This window comes from Anas acuta, chromosome Z (genome assembly GCF_963932015.1).
Source record: "Anas acuta chromosome Z, bAnaAcu1.1, whole genome shotgun sequence".
In the NCBI taxonomy this organism is placed as follows: Eukaryota; Metazoa; Chordata; class Aves; order Anseriformes; family Anatidae; genus Anas; species Anas acuta.
The window spans coordinates 42,375,281-42,394,780 of record NC_089017.1 but is presented as its reverse complement, the minus strand read 5'-3'; the positions used below and the strand labels follow the sequence as shown (position 1 = coordinate 42,394,780).

The following is a 19,500-nucleotide window of genomic DNA, read 5'->3' as shown; positions in this document are numbered from 1 at the left end:
TCTCTTCTCTTTAATCTACCTACAGCTAAAATGGATATGTCTGTTTGCTCTGTAAGCAATAAGCTGTGAGGAAGCTCTCTGGGACCTGAAAATCACAGCTAACAATAACAACTGTGGCGATCAATGGCCTATTACAGCAGCAAGTAGCAGTTCCTACAGATCTTAACAATTCCCTTCTGTATTGAGTAGGTACTGCCATCGAGATGATCTGATGTTGGCTCGTTTACGGAGAGCTTTGTGATTGCCAGGATGATTCGCGGTACACCTGTGTTTTTTTCATTTTTATTTTTTTCTGTCTTTCAAAGAATGAAAGATAGACAACTGCTTTGGGTTTGCAACAAAAACAAGTTGCCTACATGCTTCTTGTGGAAAAATGACTGGTGGGCAATAGCTCAGGCAAGCTATGCTGCCATAGAAAAAGATTTCGCTGGGATATCTTGTCCAAAAAAATGTTGTGGGGAAAGAACCAGACATTCCTTGTTCTGTATCCCAAATGATTTTGAATTGTGGAGAGAAGACGTTTTTCTCCAGCAAAAGTGGATCTGATGTAGCCGTTTGGTACCTGCTAATACACCCACCGCCCATCACAAAATGGGCTCTGCTGAAGGACAGGGCAGACAGGCACTGTATTTTCAAGCAGACACGTAGGCTCTCTCTTCCCGTATTGCCATGTAATATTGATCTCACTTTCTTGTAATTTTGGGTCTGGTGTGTTTCTTTTGGGGCCTTCTGTCTTGTCTGCCTTTCACTCTAATCCTCTGGATCAAGAACAGAGCCTTCAGGTGTACAGTGGCGACTTTTTTAGGTGCAGTTTCTTCCCATCTAGATCTGCAGGAGCCCCCTTACTGTTCAGCTCATCGAAATCCAAATCAGATCCATTGTGACTAGTGCTTAAAAGCACTAACCCTGCAAGCGGCCCATACCCTTCTCAGATCTGTTGGGTGCACATTAGGAAGTGTGTGTGTGTGTGTATGCTGGATACAAACTGATGTAACAATATGATATGTTTGCATATTTAGAAATGTTACCTAAAATAAGCACTAAGGTAAATGTTTCCTGCTGTGGTTGCATCAGAGTAGTCCTACCATTCTTCTTTGATTATACCAAAATACATACAAATGCAGTAGGTTTTATCATAAGTATCCAGATATTCTTGCTCCACACTTGTGCATAATGTAAGCTCAGTAATGCAGGGGAATGTTGAGATTGCTCTATGTGGATTTGGTAGAGCTAATTGTTCGTGAGACTGGTCGGTGTCTAAACTTCCTGAGCTTTCTCTGTGTGTTCAGTCCCAGCGTAAGGGAAGTCCCAGGTGCTTAGGAGGATCAATAATTGCTACCACGATGCAAATGCTGAATAATTTTGTACTGGCTGGCTTGGGAGAGAGGGAACAAACTGTGGCTGAAAAAGGCTTGTGTGTACGCTTTTTATCAGGTCTGCTTAGCAGTTTTTTGTTTGCTCGTGGGTTTTTTCTTGGTATTAAATGCAGTATCAGGATCTTGGCTCATGGGATATAGATGGATCGGTTCTGGTTTCTGTCAGAAGCAGTCTCTCACTGAGAATCTGGCAAATGAAAGCCAGCCTCTGGGGGAGGTTTTATTATAATTCCCATATCAAAAATAGTGCTTCGGGTTTATGCGGTAACGATGTCAAATTCCGCCTATTATCTCTTTGCAGAAAAGAAGGATTTCTGACGACTTCAGGTTTCCAGCGGCACGCAGGAGGCTCCAAGAAGTGGCAGGTACGGGAAAATGTGGGTTACCCCTCCCTGCTATTGCAGTGGGATTTGTAATAGCTGCATTGGGGGTGTCTTTCTTAATCACACAAATATATTGCCTATACAAGCAAGAAGACTGGGGTCTTGATCTGTATGGCAAACATAAATAAGGATTTCATAATAAGCTTGATTTATTATTTTGTTTTGCTTTCAGATGGAAATATTTCTCAGTAAATTTATGAGAAAAGAGACTTTTTTATTCACTCAGAAACATACTGTATGCTTAACTTGTGCTTTGGTTACCACTGAAAGCTTCTGTTCAGGGTTGCAGCTGTACTGTGTTAAAGAAGATTGTGTCTGGGGGGTAGTTCTGTTGCTTTCTGAGACAACTATATCTTTGAAGGTGTTGCTGGGCATCTTGTCTAGTCTTTTTTGTTGTTTCTTTTTAAATAAAAACAACTGATTTAGCCATTCAGGTGCCTTTGAGAGTACCATTAGTTGCCAGTAAGCATTTTCAAATAATTTTTATTGACTGACTCAGTCCAACAAGCCCGAGAAGAAATAATGAAGAAGCTGACCAATATTTTATGTTGTGACAGGGTGTTTAAATTGTAGGGGAAGATGGACTTGGAGCTTCATGGATCTTATTTCTTGGTCATTTGAACAGTTCGTACTGCAGCAGTGATGCTGTCATAACACAGGGGAATAGAGTGAAACACATCTCTCCCTTGGGCAGCTCTTGAATTCTGTCTGGACTTGGGACGTAGCTCAACATCCAGGTTAGCAGAAGGTGCTGGCACTGCAGCTGTAGACGGGTCCCACTGACCATCCGTGTAGTTTTAAATTAATAACTTCTGCTTAGTTTTGTTCTGCACAGCCAGACCGAGGACCCACAACAATGTTTACAGCCTCTGCTAGCTCAGAGGTTGACTTGTGCAAGGCCAGAGTTAGTTTTTATTTTTCTCAAAGAAAAACAAACAGAAACAGGCGTGTTTACTCATTCCTGTTGCTCTTCAGAGTTGAAGGCTAACAGCATTTCTGACAATCCAGCTATAGTTATCTGAAAAAATAAGACTTCTAATCTCCTATTTGTCCTTTGTAGTCTTTGGTATTTGTTTATTTGGTGTTGTAATTTGTCTTTTAGTAATTTGCCTTTTTCTCAGCATAGTAGTTTGTCTTTGTAACTTCTTTTTTTTTTTCCTACTAGTTAGGAAAAGAACATGTGTGAGTTTAAAAAAAAAAAAAAGTCTCTTCAGGTATTCCAATGAAGATTATGAATATTCTGGAGTAGTGACCCCTGGGGTACTCTCCTGTTGCTGGACTCCAACTGGGCTTTGTGCCACAGATCGCTGTTCTCTGGGCCCAGCCATTCAGACAGTTTTTGATCAACCCTTCTGTCCATCCGTCCAGTCCCATGCCTCTACAGCTTGCCTATGAGCTGATCTTTCCTTGTCAATGTTAAGGAGGAGAGTGTCAAAGTCACTGACCGTGTCTCTGCTCCTGCCACGTTTTACCTCTCCTTGCTTCCACCTCCTGCATGCTTCCTCGTTGTGTTTGTGTTTGGCCAGGAGCTCCTTGTTTATTCACACAGGCCTCCTGGCATTTGTGACTCTGTGCTCATAGGGATGGACCTCTCTGGAACTTGGAGAAGGTGATCCTTGAGTATTAAACAACTTTCTTCCCTCCAGGGCCTTGTCCCATGGGGATCTTCCAAGCAGATCTTTGAAGCGGCCAAATTCTGCTCTCCTGAAGTCCAAGGTTGTGAGCTTGCTTTTCACTCTCTTCCCTGCCCTCAGGATCTCCTGAACTTTACTGTCTCACGGTCACTGCAGTCAAGGCTACCTTTGATCCTTGTGTTCCCAATAAGCCCCTTGTCAATGGTGAGTATGAGGTCCAGCAGAGTAGCAGCTCTCCTTGTTAGCTTGCCCCTTACTTGAAGGAGGAAGGTATCATTGCTGCACTCCATAAACTTCTCGAATTGCTTAGGTCTTGCTGTGTTGTCTCTTCAGCAGATATTGAAGGTCCATGAGGACCAAAGCCTGAGAATATGAGGCTCCTCCCATCTGTCTGAGTGCCTCATCTGCTTTTTCTTCTGGCCAGGTGGCCTGCAGCATCATGTCACCTTTACCTGTGCTCTCTTTAATCTCACCTGTAAGGTCTATGTCAGCTCCTCATCCATTCCCTTCATAGGGCTTCATGCTTTCCAGGTGTGCTCTCACATAAAGGACTCCTTGTCATCCCAACCCGACCTTCCTAAAGAGCCTGTATCCCATCATTGCAGCACTCCAGTCATGGGATGCAGCCCACCACATCTTGGTGATCCCAAGATCATAGCCCTGCAGTTGTCCTCACGGAAGGTTTCAGCCTAAAAAATTTTAGACACGACTTGCAACTGGGAACTTCATTTTCCTCAGAAACTTTGTCCTCCTTTTAGCCCTAGCACGCATCCTTCAGCAAGCTTTGTGGTGCAGGTAAAGGATGCATCAAATTATCTTGAAAAGCTTCACCTAATTTGTGAGTACCTAGTTAACTATTAAGTATTTTTGATACAGTTTGAAATGTAAATAATCCTCTGCTCTACATTTGTATTAGTCGTAAAGGGACACTGGTCTGTTAGGTTGAGGTCTTAACTTACTTTAGCAAACAGTGAGTTTGTGTGTGTTGCATAATAAAGAAAAGATGATAGAAATGATGTTTTCCACCAGGCAGTCTAAAAACAGCACCGTGCTTCAGGTTGTGACAGGGTGAGATCTAAAGCAAGGGGCATTTCCCGTCTGTCCTTATACCAGTCCAAAATAAACTACGTAAATAAAACTCAGTTGTCAAAGGTGAATTGTATGTTTCTGTCTTTGTAATTTTGACAGGTAATGACACAAGTATTGCTAACTTTTCCGTCTATTTTTGGAATCAAAGACTAAGCAAATTGAAAAAATCAGGTTTAAGCAAAGTCTCGCAGTGGGAGTTCTGTGGTTTGCTTTTTCATATGGAGCCTTAAAATCTTTGTTATCGAATAGGCATCAGTAAACATTGAAGCAGGTCTGTATTCTGTTAAAGTTTCCTAAAGCCTTTGAAGAAAATTATTTTGGGAAAACATTTTATGCCATCTGACAGATGAATCACGTTACCTCCCCCTTTTATTGCCAAAGGAAGCAGCTCAAAGTTTGCCTGTCGCCCCGTATTGAGCTTCCTATCCCTCATCACAGTAACCCTACTACTTTGCAAACGCATAATTAAATTGTTGTATTTATCTGTCTTAAAAATAGATGGGTAAGTTGCCCAGGAAGCCTGTGTGTTCTTTGCTCCTGCTGGGGCAGGGGATGCCTGGTGGCCAGCTGCTGCATACTGTGAGGTGAGGCCTCCTTTGCTCTGCCAGGGCAGCGGAAGACGTGGAAGTAATTTGATGGAGAGGCAGGGAACTGTGAGTGTTTGAAGCTCTGTCTTGCAGCCCAGAGGAAGGTGCTCATTTGTCTTGCAGCCTCAAGGAGGCTTGCATCACCTATGGTAATGTAATTGCATGCAGCTGACGGCGTTCCTGTTTTCACCCTTCGTTTTCCCCGGCAGGCGGTGCAGTGGGTTCTTAGGTGTGAAAGGTGAGTGCCTCTGCCACTGTGGAGGCCCAGGAGCTGTGTTTTCTGGACAAGAAAGGCCCTCCGGCAAGGCCCTCTCCCTGGGCAAGCAGTGTCTCTGCTGCCAGCCCTGTCCCAGCCTGGTCCCTGCTGCCTGGGGCTGCTCGCTCGGTCCCATCTCCAGTGCTGGTCTAAGGGTGCCCGAAGTGCTGCAGCCCCTCTGTGTGGGACCTGCTGTGGAGCAGTGCCGGAGCATTGCCAGAAAAGATTGCCCAGGGCACATAGCACAGGGCTACGTGAAGAGATGGAGAAGTGCTGTGGGCACTCGGTGTACGTGGGGAGCTGTGAGAAGACATCAGGAGGTGGGCGTCCGCTTGGCCTTTACTGGGGGGAGAGGTAGGGTGGGTGCTGTGCTGCTAACGATCCTCTCTGGGGAGTGCCGAGGCCCCAGCTGTGATGTTGCGTGCTGCGGGTGCCTCAGCTCATTGCCATGCAGTCCGAGGCTTTGTCAAGAAGATAAGGAAAGATCCATCCAGCACTTTGTGCAACACCGAGCAGAATTCAGGAGTTGCGCAATGTGAGTAAGTACTTATTAAGAGAAGAAAAGGGAAAAAAAAAAATTTCAAAATCAAGGTTGCAAAACTGGGCATTTCCTAACTTGGAAATTCCAGAATTTAGATGGATTGGGCAAGTATCCCACGTACAGGTTGCAGCTTTACAGTGTTGGCAGGGGGAGAAGACGCTGACCTCTGGGTGTTCAGTGTTGCGTTTTATTACTTCATTCATAAAATTAATCTGGTAGCGATAAGAGTCGCTGAATTGACATCTGTGAAAGGCGAAACTTTACTTTCACAAATACCCCTTTGTGCTTTCTTTTGTGCCTGTGCCCTAGAGGATGAGAAAGATAGGAGCCTTCTTCCTGTTGCTGGTTTCTCAACTTCTCCCATTGCAGAGCTTGTGTTTTGTGGTGAGAGTGATTTTCCAGAAGAAGGTGGACCAGAGCACTGTTTCTTTCCAACAAGTCTGTCAAGTACTCATCGGATGCCACTGACGTGGGCGATGTGAGAGCCAGATGTTTTTCCATCTCAGTAACAGTCAAGATTAGATATAAGGAAGAAATTCTTCACTCAGAGAGTGGTGAGGCACTGGCGCAGGCTGCCCAGAGAAGCTGTGGATGCCCCATCCCTGGAGGTGTTCAAGGCCAGGCTGGATGGGGCCTTGAGCAGCTTGGTCTGGGGGGAGGTGTCCCTGACCCCTGGCCAGAGGGTTGGAGGTAGATCTTTAAGGTCCCTTCCAACCCAAACTGCTCTGTGATAAGTTACTATGGTAAGATAAGCCATTGCAGCTCTCTGCTTTCGTAATTTGTGTTAGTTTTTTACATGGTTGTTCACTATAAGCAATTAGGCATCCTGAAACGTTCCTGTATTTAACAGTTTCAATTTTCTGTCCTCTGAGAGAGCAGAATCTCGTCTCTTTTCTCTGCCTGTGCACTAAAATTATGCATGTCAACAGGAGTGTTCACAGCTCGCAATTTCCAGCTGTGCCCTGCCAAACTGACAGGAGCTCTGTTAATTGTTTCTTCTTCTGTAGTTGCCCTGTTTTCAGACACCATAAATACGAGCATTATGGAAAACTCATGCAAGTGCTGTACACAGTAGTTTGCTCCAGTTCATCATAATACATTGATTTAAAAACACAAGCAGAAGAATGCCTAAATGAAAATTACTTGTTTAAATTTACCTTAGAAAATGTTCAGCAATTTTACAGAAAACCAAAGAGTAGACCTGTGGCCACTTTAATTAGAGTTTAATTGTGTAACTAAGCATTGCAGGCTTCTTCCTGAATTACTTCTTAAATGTTCTTGTTTTCAAGCAAATTATAGCTCATTTTTAGGAGTCAAACCTAAAGCATTAGGAGACCTAACTTCTCAAAAATGCAAAGCACTCAACTCTAATCAAAGCCAGTGAACACTGATGGAGCTGAGCTAATTTGGAAATTAGGCCATTGTCTGGGTTTTGTGCTCCTTCTACCCGTTGTGTTATATCAAAACAGGTTCATATTAGATTATGGATGACTTCCCAGTGGATGTGAGTGAAGGAGTTATTCCAGATAATTTTCAGCACAGGGAAGGGGGGAGGGAGAGTAATTAAATTGAAGGCTAAATTTAAGGACAAGCTCCTGAGTGCATTTTCATCGCTATTTAAACTAAAGGGAGTGAGAACATCTTGCACTGTTGGGCATGCAGCATGCACTGTGGTGTCCCACCCCCCTTTCCTAATACGCAAAACTTTACCTTAATTCAGCAAATAATTTTCTGTAAGTCAAATATATTAATGTGAAAAAAATATTAATGTGAAAAAGGCTCTGTCCTGCAAACCTACACAGCAAGCCCATCTGTGAAAGGACAGACTTCTGCTTTGTGTAGCCAGAGGAGTTCCCTGGCCACACAGCAACGTAAGCACTTGCCGGTCATTTTGTCACCTTCAGAAGGTAATAACAAGTAGTAGTATCAAGATTTTGTTGTCATTTTTCATTTTCTGAGGCAGGCGAGCTAAGCTAGGAGTGTAATCACGGCTATGGGAAGGTTTGTTCAGGTTTGTGCATCACGATGGTCTGCTAAACCAGCAACGTCCAGAAATTTTATAGGACTGGAAAATTCTTCTCTGGAGACAGTGTGTGATTGCTTATTGTTGGGACTGGTGCTGAATAGTCCTGTTCCGGCAGTTTTTGTCTTTTTTTCTTGTCTTTTTTTTTTTTTTTTTTTTAAATAAAGAGTTTAGGGGAAATGATACTGCTTTGAGTCTCTTTTACTAACAAAAGATGGCCTGAAAAGAATTAATAGTGTAGAAATAATGGCCCAGGGTTCTTCGTCAAAGTGCTGTTTTCCCCCTGACATTTCCATTAAAATAGATTGCTGAACTGCCTTGAACTCCACCGCTGAACTGCTGCTGGCTCTGTGAGTACCTACCTGTGGAGCTATTTGCATCAGAACGTGTGAGATGCTTCGGCAGCTCTGAGGCAAGGGGGCTGTTCAACAGGTTGGGTAGCAAAGCGGGGCTGCTCAGCTTGGGACAATAAACAGGAAAGGTACAAGACAGACAAACAAATAAATAATGTAAACAAAGTGGTTTTTTAAAAAAAAAAAAAAAAGATTTCTGTGATCCGTAACAGTGATTGGATCAAAGTGCTTACCAGAACTAAACACTAATTATAAAATAGTAGTAGTAATAACTTAAATCCCAGGCTCAGTTTGACCAAATTGTGATTATTGTTTTTTTCTTAGTAGGCAAAAGATTGTTAGGAAGAAAAGTGTTTTTTTTTTTTTTTTTTAATCTTGTGTAATCATTGAGTAAACCAGATGTAAAAGCTTCTAATGCATGTGGATCGCCTGCTCAGTGCTAATGATTACTTCTGTGCTCCTAATGGATTGCTCTCCGCAGCTTCCAGAGGTCCTTGGCCTCTGCCTGTTTAAAGCCGGCACCTCTCCCTCCCGGAGAGGAGAGGAGAAGCTGCTGGCACCGCTCTTCTCCCCGGAGACCTCGCTGCAGCTCCTGCCTAGCTTTTAGCACTGGCCTCCTCACGTGCTGCCCCTTTCCCCTGAAACAGCACATCGGGCTTCGACACCGCCTGCTGCTGTTTGTCGTGGCACAAAATGCCTCTTTCCGCCCTCCCACCCCTTCTAAAGTGTGCAGCCCCACAGAGAGTCCCCCCAAATTACCTAAATGCAGTAACTTAGTGGCTGATGAATGTGTTCACTGCCCCTCACCAGTCCATGCTGATGTACTTGGATGAGTCTTGAGCTGGGAGTGAGCATAGGAAGTGGAGCACTAGTGGCTCATGGACAGATAGCACAGAAGGTAGCAAATGGTTTTGGTGATCTTTCTGGGCCTGAGAGCAACAGGCAGCTTGGTGACAGACTGACTTCCGTATGACAGTCTAGCACTTTGAGTATTTAAGCTTTTTTTTTCCTTTTTTTTTTTAAGTACACTGTGCCTTACCTCTTTGTTAGGTGAATTTCTTTGTACCCCCTTGCACTTTGAGTGCACAAGAAGACTTTGCTAAAAATGACACTTTTGTTAATAAGATCCCAAGAACAGGAGATGGGGCAGGTTTGTGTAAGTAGTATTTAACATTTAGCTGCACTTATGTCTTTTGCTCTGTGAAACTAGTCTCAGTAATTTTGTTACCTTGGTTTGTGTAATTAGTGCAGAGGTGGGATTTTCTTCAACTCACTATTAAAAGAAAATGCATAGGTTAAAGTCAGGTTTTGGGCGTTAAACATAAATGACAGCTCAAGGTACTTATACCACGTGTTCTAGATGGAGATGGCCACTTCCAGTTACTGCCTGTATGCTGTGTAATACATGGGAAGTTTTTAAGGAACCCTCACTTTCCAAACTGAGGCAGGCAGCTGTAGAAGTATTGCAAGACGAGTGTGTGCAATGCGCTATTTTTGGCAATGCTCAGTTCACTTTCTCTTCTACTTACTGTTCCCCTCCTCTCTCCACAGCATCATTTATTTCTTCAGTGAAACTGAAGAATGCGCTCAGTAGCGCTGATTAGCAGCCCTGCAGCCTGTAGAGAGTGTGGGCAGTCTCTGTATTCAGCATCCTGGAAAATGTGCATTTCCTTGAAGTGATCTGCTGAAAGCACATACTTAGAAGACTGTTCCAGCCTGCCTTGTTGCACTGCTCTCAAGCGCTGAAATGCCTGCTCTCTAATACTGCCTGGAATTTGGTTTTCTTCTGCTAAAGGAGCGCAACCTGCTGCACCTATCCAAGGAGCCCAAAAGAGCAAGGACAGTGAAGATGGCTCTGTGCGCTTTTTATGCAGTTTGGGCTATCCTTGTGGAAGTGGCAGTAACGTTTGGTCCGGTACCAAGAATCACTTGGGAACACAGAGGTAAGAAGAGAAATAGTGTAATAAGGGAAGATTGCAACAACATCAGGGTTTGTGTGTGTTCTTCCAGCCTGCCTGCAGAAAGTTTAGTCAGTTTCTGATGGCTTTGCTCATCCTATAGCGCTTAGGACCAGAATATCCAGCAGTGGCTTGGGCACTGACTTGACCTCTTGCATATCCTTCAAACAGTTCTGAAAATGTGTCTTCTTAAAGGAGGAATTTCAGATTGGGATTTCTCTGCTGAAGATTCTAACAGGGGAACCTTGCTCCAAGAGGAAAACAAAAACAAACAAACAAAAAAAAACAATAAACAGATGTATTTTGTTTTAATCAAGTTATCAAGAGACAGAACATAATAACAAAATGTACCTCTCCAGCTAATGCTCTTTTTTTTTGGTCATTGATCCTTTAATACTTTTTTGGACTGAGGTGTATTTTGATGCTGAATAGTCCTGAGCTCTAGGTTAATCCCTAGGTGAAGGAAAACATTTGGCCTTCTTCTGACAGTGTTATTTGATGCCTGGAGCTGAACCAACCCAGCATTTTCCACTGAACACTACTTACACTGTGCTTGGAGTTGCAACAAATAGTTGTAACCTCCCAGTACAGTTAGCGGGATGTAGCATAAAGAGAGACAGTAGGGATCAGATATTCCTGTAGATTTTGGGTTTAATTATTCAACCTGGATCTGAAGAGAGCTCTAGAGCACAGGCTATGGAATAGTGCTTCTGTTTGTGAATAATCTTTTTTTTTTTTTCCCCTGCACCCCTATGTGTCATGGATGTTTTAGCTTTTAAAAGCTTTTGTCCTTGACTCCTGCTTTTACTGGTAGTTAAAAGTTAGCCACCCAAGTGTGCTGTAACCAAATAAACCTATGGATAGTATGAAGAAGCAACCATAAGTAAAGATACTAAATGCTGAGGAGTCAGGCTGTAGGAGAAAATAAATGGAGGTTAAGGATATAGTTACAGTGAGCTGATTTATGAGAAAGCTGTAGAGATGCTTTTCCTTTTTATTGGTGTAGCAATAAATGAGTTGCTGATATACTGTTTTTTCCAGAAAGTAGTCTAGACAAGGCTTGCAGTTCCTGCTTAGGCTCCTTGGTGCTCTTGTGGTGTATAAGAGTTCAAACTTGGCAAGTTGCTGTTTAGTGGTATTATGCATCACAGACCTGTATCCAAATTATTCAAAATATGTGATTTTTTTTGTTTGTTTGTTCCTGCTATTTCTCTGTCTCTGTCTGCTAAAGATCGTTGTATTTAAGAATAAGAAGTTTACTTTAAATAGGAAGGGGAATTTAGTTCAGTGGAGGAGTGAACAGGTAGGTAAGAGTTGTATGAACCAGTTCATCCTTTGGGGGAAAATTTTACTGCCAAGTGAAAGATTTTAAAATCGTATGCTTCAGAATCTAGTTTAAAACGATTATTTTTCCAGGTCTTGCAGCTGAAATGGTGCAATTTCTAATGTTACAGTTGAGAAAAATATGTTGTTTTCTGCCTATCTCTGAAAATCGAAGCTTTATCTCATGGTAGATTCTCTCACAAAGTACGGCCTCCCGACCTTTCAGTAGTTTTTCCGTGTGCTTTGTACACGCAGAATAAATATTCCTGTTTATTAATCATTTTGTGTCATCTTTCTCCAAGCCGTTCTGTTCCAGTTCGCATGCTTCCTCATTCCACTGCCTCTTTCCCCCATGTTTCCCCCTTTTCTTCTTCTTCCTTTTCATCATCGTTTTCCCACATCTCTTACTGTTGTGTGCAAGTTATCTCCAGTCTCCACTTGAAAATCGGCTTGTTGACACTGCATACATGGCTCCTTTCTAGCTTCTCTGTCTCATTTTTCCTGTGATAATATCTTGAAATGTCTTATTTTAAGGTGAGGGATTTTTTTTTGTGAGATTTGTCTGGGGAGAGTGCAAGGGATGTGGTGAATTACTTAGTTTTCCACAGTAGGTGGGTATGTGGAAGGGAGAAGGTGAGGAAAGAGCCAACAGTGCATGTGTAAGATGAGAGGTTAGGAAAAAAAAAAAGAATTAACGATTGGAAAAAAAATATGAAGGAAGACATGAGTTATGGGGATCACTGCAGGAGGAAATTTGTAGGCATTTGAAATTGAACCAGAAAGTAGGGACCATTGATTTTGATGTCAATGATGGGAGCTGCTGTTTCTGCTGAACCAAGCTTCTGAGGGGGTCTCTCATCTGTTATGTGTGTTGTCCAAACTAAGCTTTGTTGCTTTCCAGATACCCAAGGGCTGTTAGACAGCTTAGAAAAATGACCCATAAACTTGACCTTAACTGATCATGTTTCTTCATGTGGTGCTATTTTCCTTTCATTTCAACAGAGGTCCAGCTAATACATTTTCATGAATCAGAAGTGTCAAACTATTCAACCTTGCTGTTAAGTGAGGACAAAGATGTCCTGTATGTAGGAGCCAGAGAAATGATCTTTGCATTAAATGCGATTAATATTGCTGAAAAGCAGCATGAGGTGAGTATGCATTTTAATACACTATTCTCCACATATAAATCATATCCCAAATTTGACTTCACTTTCTGATACCAACAGCACTGTGTTCTAGGTGTTATGTACTGAAAAGAGAAAATGCTGTCTGGGCTACCCCTGTTTTATTTCTGGAAGATGCTATTGAGCTGCTATTGGCACCAGATGAGAGGAAGAACAGAGAGAATGAAATACAAACAAGTTATTAGAGGTCTCCATAGGTATTTTTTCTTTGCAGACAGTGTGCTGGACTAGAGGGACTTTGCATATGAGCTGTCAAGGTGGCCCTTAGATATCTATTTTATTGGTGGGAGTGGGCTATATCTCCTCTTAATCTGAATCAGAAGAAAATTAATCTGAAACAGAAGCAAAGTTGGAGCTTGCTCAGGAGTGGCAAGCCGCAGACATGCCTCTGATGCGACGAAGGCCTTGTCCATTAAGTTTCAGCTTCTGTGTGGTGTCTCTAGCTGTGTCTGCAGGGTAAGCAGCGGTGCAAAGAGGTCTGGTCCAGCTCGCTCAGAATTAGCTCAGCTGCAGAAGTGCTCTGGGTGTGCTGACACTTGGTTCTCAGAGCAGGTTAACCCATGCAGAAGCCTGCTAACACAATTCTGTTGCTGCAGGTCCTTCCCAGGCTCCTGCTTCTCACACACCAGCAGTACAGGCTGAAGCTTAGAGACATGGCATGGAATCACACCCAGGATGTTCTGAACGATGCTCTATGATTTCTAATATGAACAAAATGTTCAGGGATAATGATAGGAAACTTCACGGGTATATAAAGCTTGCTTTCCACTATTATTCTGGGTGTGTGTAAATGTCAAAGTTGTACCTCTTCACACAGTATGAACTGGTCAAATAAGTTTTCTTTATTTTTTCAAATAGTTTCCTTTTCCAGTGTGAATTAAAGTGAGAAGTGCTTAAAGCAGATACTCTTGCACCTCGCTAAAGCATATGTTAATGGAGGTCTTTAAGTAATTTGAGGGGAAATATAATGATTAACCCCAAAGATACTAGCAGTGGTTCTGAACTCCCTAATGACACATGCATTTGGAAATGTCACCTCCTCAGAAAAGAATGGCTTTGAACTTTTGAAAGCCACTTGCAAAATGAAAGCTACTTGCAAAATGACTTAAATTTGCTGCAGACAGTAACCTTAGAATTGCTTGTTTTGTTCGTAATGCAAGGTCTGAAAATACTGCAATTGTGTTAAAGTGCTTTGAATGTACCTTCTTATTACCTGTTTTTCACTTAGTTGCAATGGAAGGTCACTGAAGATAAAAGGACTAAATGTGCAGTCAAGGGCAAATCAGAACAGGTATGTTCTTTTATTGGACTTTAAGAAAGATATTTTATGTTTAACTTCAAGAGGAGTGATGTTCAAGAAGAAAGGCTCCAAACGTTTGCAATTAAATAATCACCTAAATTCTTTAATAAACTTGAGCTTTAGAAGCATACTTGAGCAGTATGCTTAGTCTTTTTGGTAACTCTTAGTTCATTATTTCTTGCTGTTGAATTTTATTTGAATGTTAAAAAATCTGAACACAATAATGTGTGCTTAGTTATTTTAAGTTTTTCCATTAAATTGATAAACAAATGCTACTGTAACTGAGGTAATTGATAGCAACTGTTGTTTTATTACTACAATAACTCTACACCAACATTTGATTTTCTAAAATGACAGGTTATTTTATCTTCTTTGCTGTAGGGCATAGGGTTTATTTATTAGGCCAGCACTTAGCACCGGTGCATTTTTCACTAGCTGTATATCCTCCTTGTGATGCTGAATGCGTGTGCTCCTTGCTGGTCTGACTGCTCAGACAGCTCCCTGGCGCCTGAGCAGCCCGGTCTCCTCCCAGCTTGGCAGTGCAGGCAGCTCAGCCCAAGGGCTCCCTTGGTGTGTCTGGCATCCCTCTGGACTGTCGGCACACAGGCTGGCTTGCTCATATTGCCATTCCACGGAGGTAGTTTCTAGAGGGTGATTGACCGTAGGTGGGGATACCTTGCCCTCTGTGTTGTGCCACGTGGTATAGCGATACAGTGAAGCAAGGGTTTTCTTGGCAAGATTCGTGGTCAGGCTTTTAGTACAGGTTTGAAAATGGAAGGCTGCGTGCGCTGCAGATACAGAAAGCAGTACTACTTTACACTTCAAGGGATTTGACATCAGCACCCCTACATCCACAATTTCTTTGGTGCTCCCCCGGTTATAAAACCCCAGGCGCATTCCGGGCTGACAGACATCCTGCATTCAGGGGCTCATTTGAAATGGAGTAGGCTATCCTCTCCTTTGCTCAGCTATCTGCATTTCCTTGGACTGAGAACCATCAAGGCAATTTACCTGCCTAAGGTGAGGTGTGGTGGGCAGTTAAGGACCATTTCCTCTTTGACTCTCCCTGATGGACTTGGAGTTTTTTGTGTTCTCCAGGTTCAGTGGGGGTTACTAGTGATAAGTAAGTGTGTGGTAGTCAGACACGTTACCGTAAGAGGTTTACTGAGGCAGCTGTGCACTACTGACTGTAGGAAAGCAGCTGCTGCAGGACTCGGGCTCCCAGAGGCTGTAAGGTGGCAGTGTCCCAGGGGTGACTCTCACCCAGCATTACTGGGGTGGTGTGGCATGAGTAGCGGTGACAGAAGAGTTGACAGTGCAATTTTAATTGTTTGTTTATGTTGTAACATGGAAGTTATTGTTTCAGACCCGTCCTTTTCTTGTCCTCTATTACAGACAGAGTGTCGTAATTATGTGCGTGTTCTGCAGCAGCTAAATGACACTTTTCTCTATGTGTGTGGAACTAACGCGTTTCAGCCAACGTGTGATTACCTGGTAAGAGCCTACAGGTTTTTTCATCCAGTAACAACTTTAACTTAAAACTAGTTCATATAAACAATGAGTTAATCTCTTTTCCCAAAGACACTTGTAATTTCAGTGCTGGTCATGGCACTGAAGCATTTATAATACTGTCTCACAGTGATGATAGAGTACAGAAATAAACCATACTGTTCCTTTTTCAAAACACTGAATTATTGATTCACCTTGGTTAACAGCAGATTTACTCTTTCATAGGTTTCATAATTCTCTGTGTATTGTACGTTAGTGTAAAAATAATTTCTAAAACTGAAATGATGTTCTTTGTGACTTCCATCTGTTGTTGAATCTCCCTGAAATTTCTCAGATTCCTGACTCTGCTTGTCTCATCTCTGCTTCTGGCAATGCCATAGCTTCATAATGCTGAGCACTTCAGAATAAAGTCTTGGCTCAGAATTAAAACTTCCTTTTCTTGTTGCTGACTCTGACATTGTTCTCTTTACTATGGCTCTAAATGATTCTGAAATTTAGAAGTCTTGTAGTTATATTAAAATTTCTTTTTTTTTTTTTGTCTCCCCTGCCTGCAAGTCTGTCTGCCATCAGCTCTGGAGCACTGCCAGAAGTCACTGTCCTTAGCCTCGAATGTCTTCATTACACAGTATAAATAATCACTTCCCCAGTATTGTTGCTATAGTTCTGATTATCTTACTGATACTTATTCCCTTGATTTTTAAGGGTTTTACAAAGTAGCAGTCAAAGTACTCTCTTGCTTTTAGAAAATGTAGTTGGATTATAATTATATCCCATCTCACCATTTTATCATCATCTAAAAATTGCTCAGTCCACTTCAGAAAGTCATCTTGATTTCTAAAACTGTCCATTTTTGTGCAGGCTGATTCAATAGTTACAAATTTTGCCTTATATTGGTTAACTTTCCTGCTTTTCATATTGTCTGGCTTTTTGGGTTTTCTTTCTTGAGGTCTCTTTTTATGTCTGGATTTAACTTTTTGTCTATTCTTTTCTGCTACTGCCCTCACAAATTATAGGATCACATTTCCTCTCTGTTCGACTTCATACATTTTTTTCTGAAAACTCAAGTGCCTTCTATAACCTTAGAACCTTATATAATCTTAGAAAACAGGCATTCCAGGCTGAAAGTTACAGGTTTAGTCTATTAATGTATGTTTTTTGTTAACTTTGCATGATTTGGGTGGCTGAAATAAAAAGTAAAAATGGTTGTTTTATGGTTTTCAACTTCATTTTTTGCAGAATTTGATTTCGTTTGAGCTCGGAGGTAAGAATGAGGATGGTAAAGGCAGGTGTCCATTTGATCCTGCTCAAAGTTACACATCTGTTATGGTTGGTAAGTTTCTTCTTTGCATACCTCATTATTATGTATAAATATTTGGTCTTCACTATCATTTTCCAGTTCAATATTGAAATGGTAGATTGGGGTCTGTATTTCTAAATCTACTGTGTAACTAGATAGACATAAAAATACTCATGTAGTCAACCTTAGTGTGTGTCTTAAAAGGAGAGCACAGAACTTTGGCTTGTTTTGGAAGCAACTTTTAAAATACCAACTTTCAAAATACTAGCTTTAAGTGCTTCAGTCCAAGTAATCTAAACATATTTTGACTGTCTCTGTATTATAAATTACTGCAATTTCAGTAAATTTAACAAGTAGAACTTCTGTCTTGAAGACATATCCATAAAACAGAACAGGGAAATCAGACACTGGAGGGACATAACCACATGGTTAGATGCCACTGAATCTTGACTTAGTAAAGCCAAAGTGACTGTGTTGTGGTGTCGCAAGACCATACAAGAGAAACTTGTAATGACACAAAACAGGAAATGAAAAAGTAAAGCTCTTGCTCACTATGTTGCTGCCTATGTTCTGAAGTTTAGTTTGAATATTGGCAGCGTGAAAAGAGAGAAAAAAACAATTAGTTCAAAACTTACGTGGCATTTCTTATGTATCAAAACACAAGTTTACTTAAACTGCAGGTTTACATAGGAAGTGTTAAAGTACCGTGAAAACAGTGCTAACTTTTGCCAGTTGCTTGTGTTAGAGCAATTATAAACTAAGTGTAAAAGTGTTAGCTTTGAGAGTGGTCAGCAGTAATATAAACATCGAAGATATGTCTGGGGCAACCGAGAGGAAGTCCTTGTTTATCGTTTCTTGTGGGAAGTTTAAGCTAACATAGTCTCTTGAAGTATTTATATACCTTTTTTGGTATCCAGTATATAAGAAAGTTTAAAATATTTGTTTTTGTGTTAAAGATGAGGAGCTTTATTCTGGGACTTCCTACAATTTCTTGGGAAGTGAACCTATTATTTCACGGAATTCTCATCAGAGTCCTCTGAGAACAGAATATGCGATACCTTGGCTTAATGGTAAGTGGGTGTGAGAACAGGCTAGATCAAATCATTCTTCCTTCTTCAAAGTCACAATTTCAGACAAAGAAATTTAAGTTTCCTTTCAGAGGTGAGGAACAATCGTCCGGTATCTGAAAGAGGATAGCTTAGGTAATACTGGCATACACTGAGGTATAAGTGTATGCGCCTGTGTGTGCCTTCAATATATTTATTTATTTATTTATTAGAAATTTCAGAACATTTATCAATACTGGCAATGAAGACAGCTTAGAGACACAGACTTTAACTTATTGTTACAGGACACAGACTTTAACTCATTGTTAACTTATTGTTCATATCCACTTGTTCATCTTTGCTATGATACAGGATACCTGTGATATAGAATGAAGGAGAATGTCCTTTGTCTTTAACATGTTTTCAAATCGATTTGAAGTCCGTGGTTCCCAATTATCTCAATTACTGAATTTCAAAACTTGCTGAGTTTTGGGAGCTCTCAGAGGTTTGTGGCTTTCGGCCGTAAGAAACCAAAATTATAAAATCGGCATATTCAAAAAAAAAAAAAAAAAGCACTATGTCCAAAAGGTGTAGGATATGGAATTTTGTAGCAAATTTTGTAGTTGTTATGTTTAGTATTTCAGCTAACAGCACAAATATTAAGGGTCTGGTATTCTGTGTATGTAGTTGAAAGACGGTTGTTTTTGCAAGGCAGATATGAATTAAATCTTGAGAAAAATGTCTTCTGATTTCACATGTGGAAGCTGGATAACAGCAGTATGATTATGCGTATTTGAAAGCCAACAGAGTTTGGGAGTATGCTTAGTGTTGTTTTTTTGTTATTGTTGATTTTCTGAGGCTGTTTGGCCTTCGTAAAGGTCCAACTAACTGCCAGGTTTGCAGGTGCTGATAGCTGGCCAACCTTGGCAAGTTATTACTTGCACATTTTAGCTGATCTTCTCTTTAAATATAAATGAACCATAGAAAAATACACCATATCATTTCTCTCATGTTTGTGTTTCCCTTAAGGAGCACCTTGGCTTTTGTTCAGAGAGGCAGGCAAGGGAAAGGCAGCTACTCAAGCCTGTCAGAAAACCATTCCTGAGTGTGGGTGAAAAACGTGAAGTAACAAGATACAAGACCTTAGAGATCTGTCATCTCTCTTAGTCTGTTGTATTTTCACATAGCTTTTTTTTTTTTCTCCTGTATTTCTATTTTTTTTTTTTTTGAAGAAATGTCTGTCAGTTAATGAGCAGTCAAATACAGTGCGAGGCCTGGGAGGACTCCTAGAGCATCTTAGAGGGAATCAAGTTATAAGAGTTGTATGTAATATAAAATTCTTCTCTTTGTATCTTTAGAGCCCAATTTTGTTTTTGCTGATGTGGTAAGAGCAGATCAAAACAGCACAGATGGAGAGGACGACAAGATATACTTCTTTTTCACCGAGGTCTCCGTGGAGTATGAGTTTGTTGGAAAACTGATGATTCCAAGAATAGCTAGAGTGTGCAAGGTGGGACGGTTCGATTTCCTTTTACTACTTTAAGTGGATTTTGCTTATTAATATAAAAAATACTTTATATTAAATATTGATATAAATATTAATACAAAATATTTATATTATATTTATATCTATATCAATAT

The 19,500-nt window shown here is 41.2% G+C and overlaps 1 protein-coding gene across 6 annotated transcripts in view; it reads left to right on the top strand.

The window, feature by feature from the left end:
* Window positions 1–19,500, top strand: part of SEMA4D (semaphorin 4D) — a 95,886-nt gene that overhangs the window by 50,327 nt on the left and 26,059 nt on the right. For 5 of the 6 annotated variants that reach the window (XM_068666068.1, XM_068666070.1, XM_068666069.1 and 2 more), the window contains exons 2-9: window positions 1,678–1,741; window positions 9,794–10,185; window positions 12,526–12,671; window positions 13,936–13,998; window positions 15,403–15,501; window positions 16,753–16,846; window positions 17,770–17,883; window positions 19,218–19,369. In XM_068666068.1, coding sequence (XP_068522169.1) covers window positions 10,092–10,185; window positions 12,526–12,671; window positions 13,936–13,998; window positions 15,403–15,501; window positions 16,753–16,846; window positions 17,770–17,883; window positions 19,218–19,369 — 762 coding nt within the window. In that variant the 5' untranslated portion in view covers window positions 1,678–1,741; window positions 9,794–10,091. The remainder of the gene's footprint in view (window positions 1–1,677; window positions 1,742–9,793; window positions 10,186–12,525; window positions 12,672–13,935; window positions 13,999–15,402; window positions 15,502–16,752; window positions 16,847–17,769; window positions 17,884–19,217; window positions 19,370–19,500) is intronic. The other variant, XM_068666066.1, reaches the window with a different exon arrangement.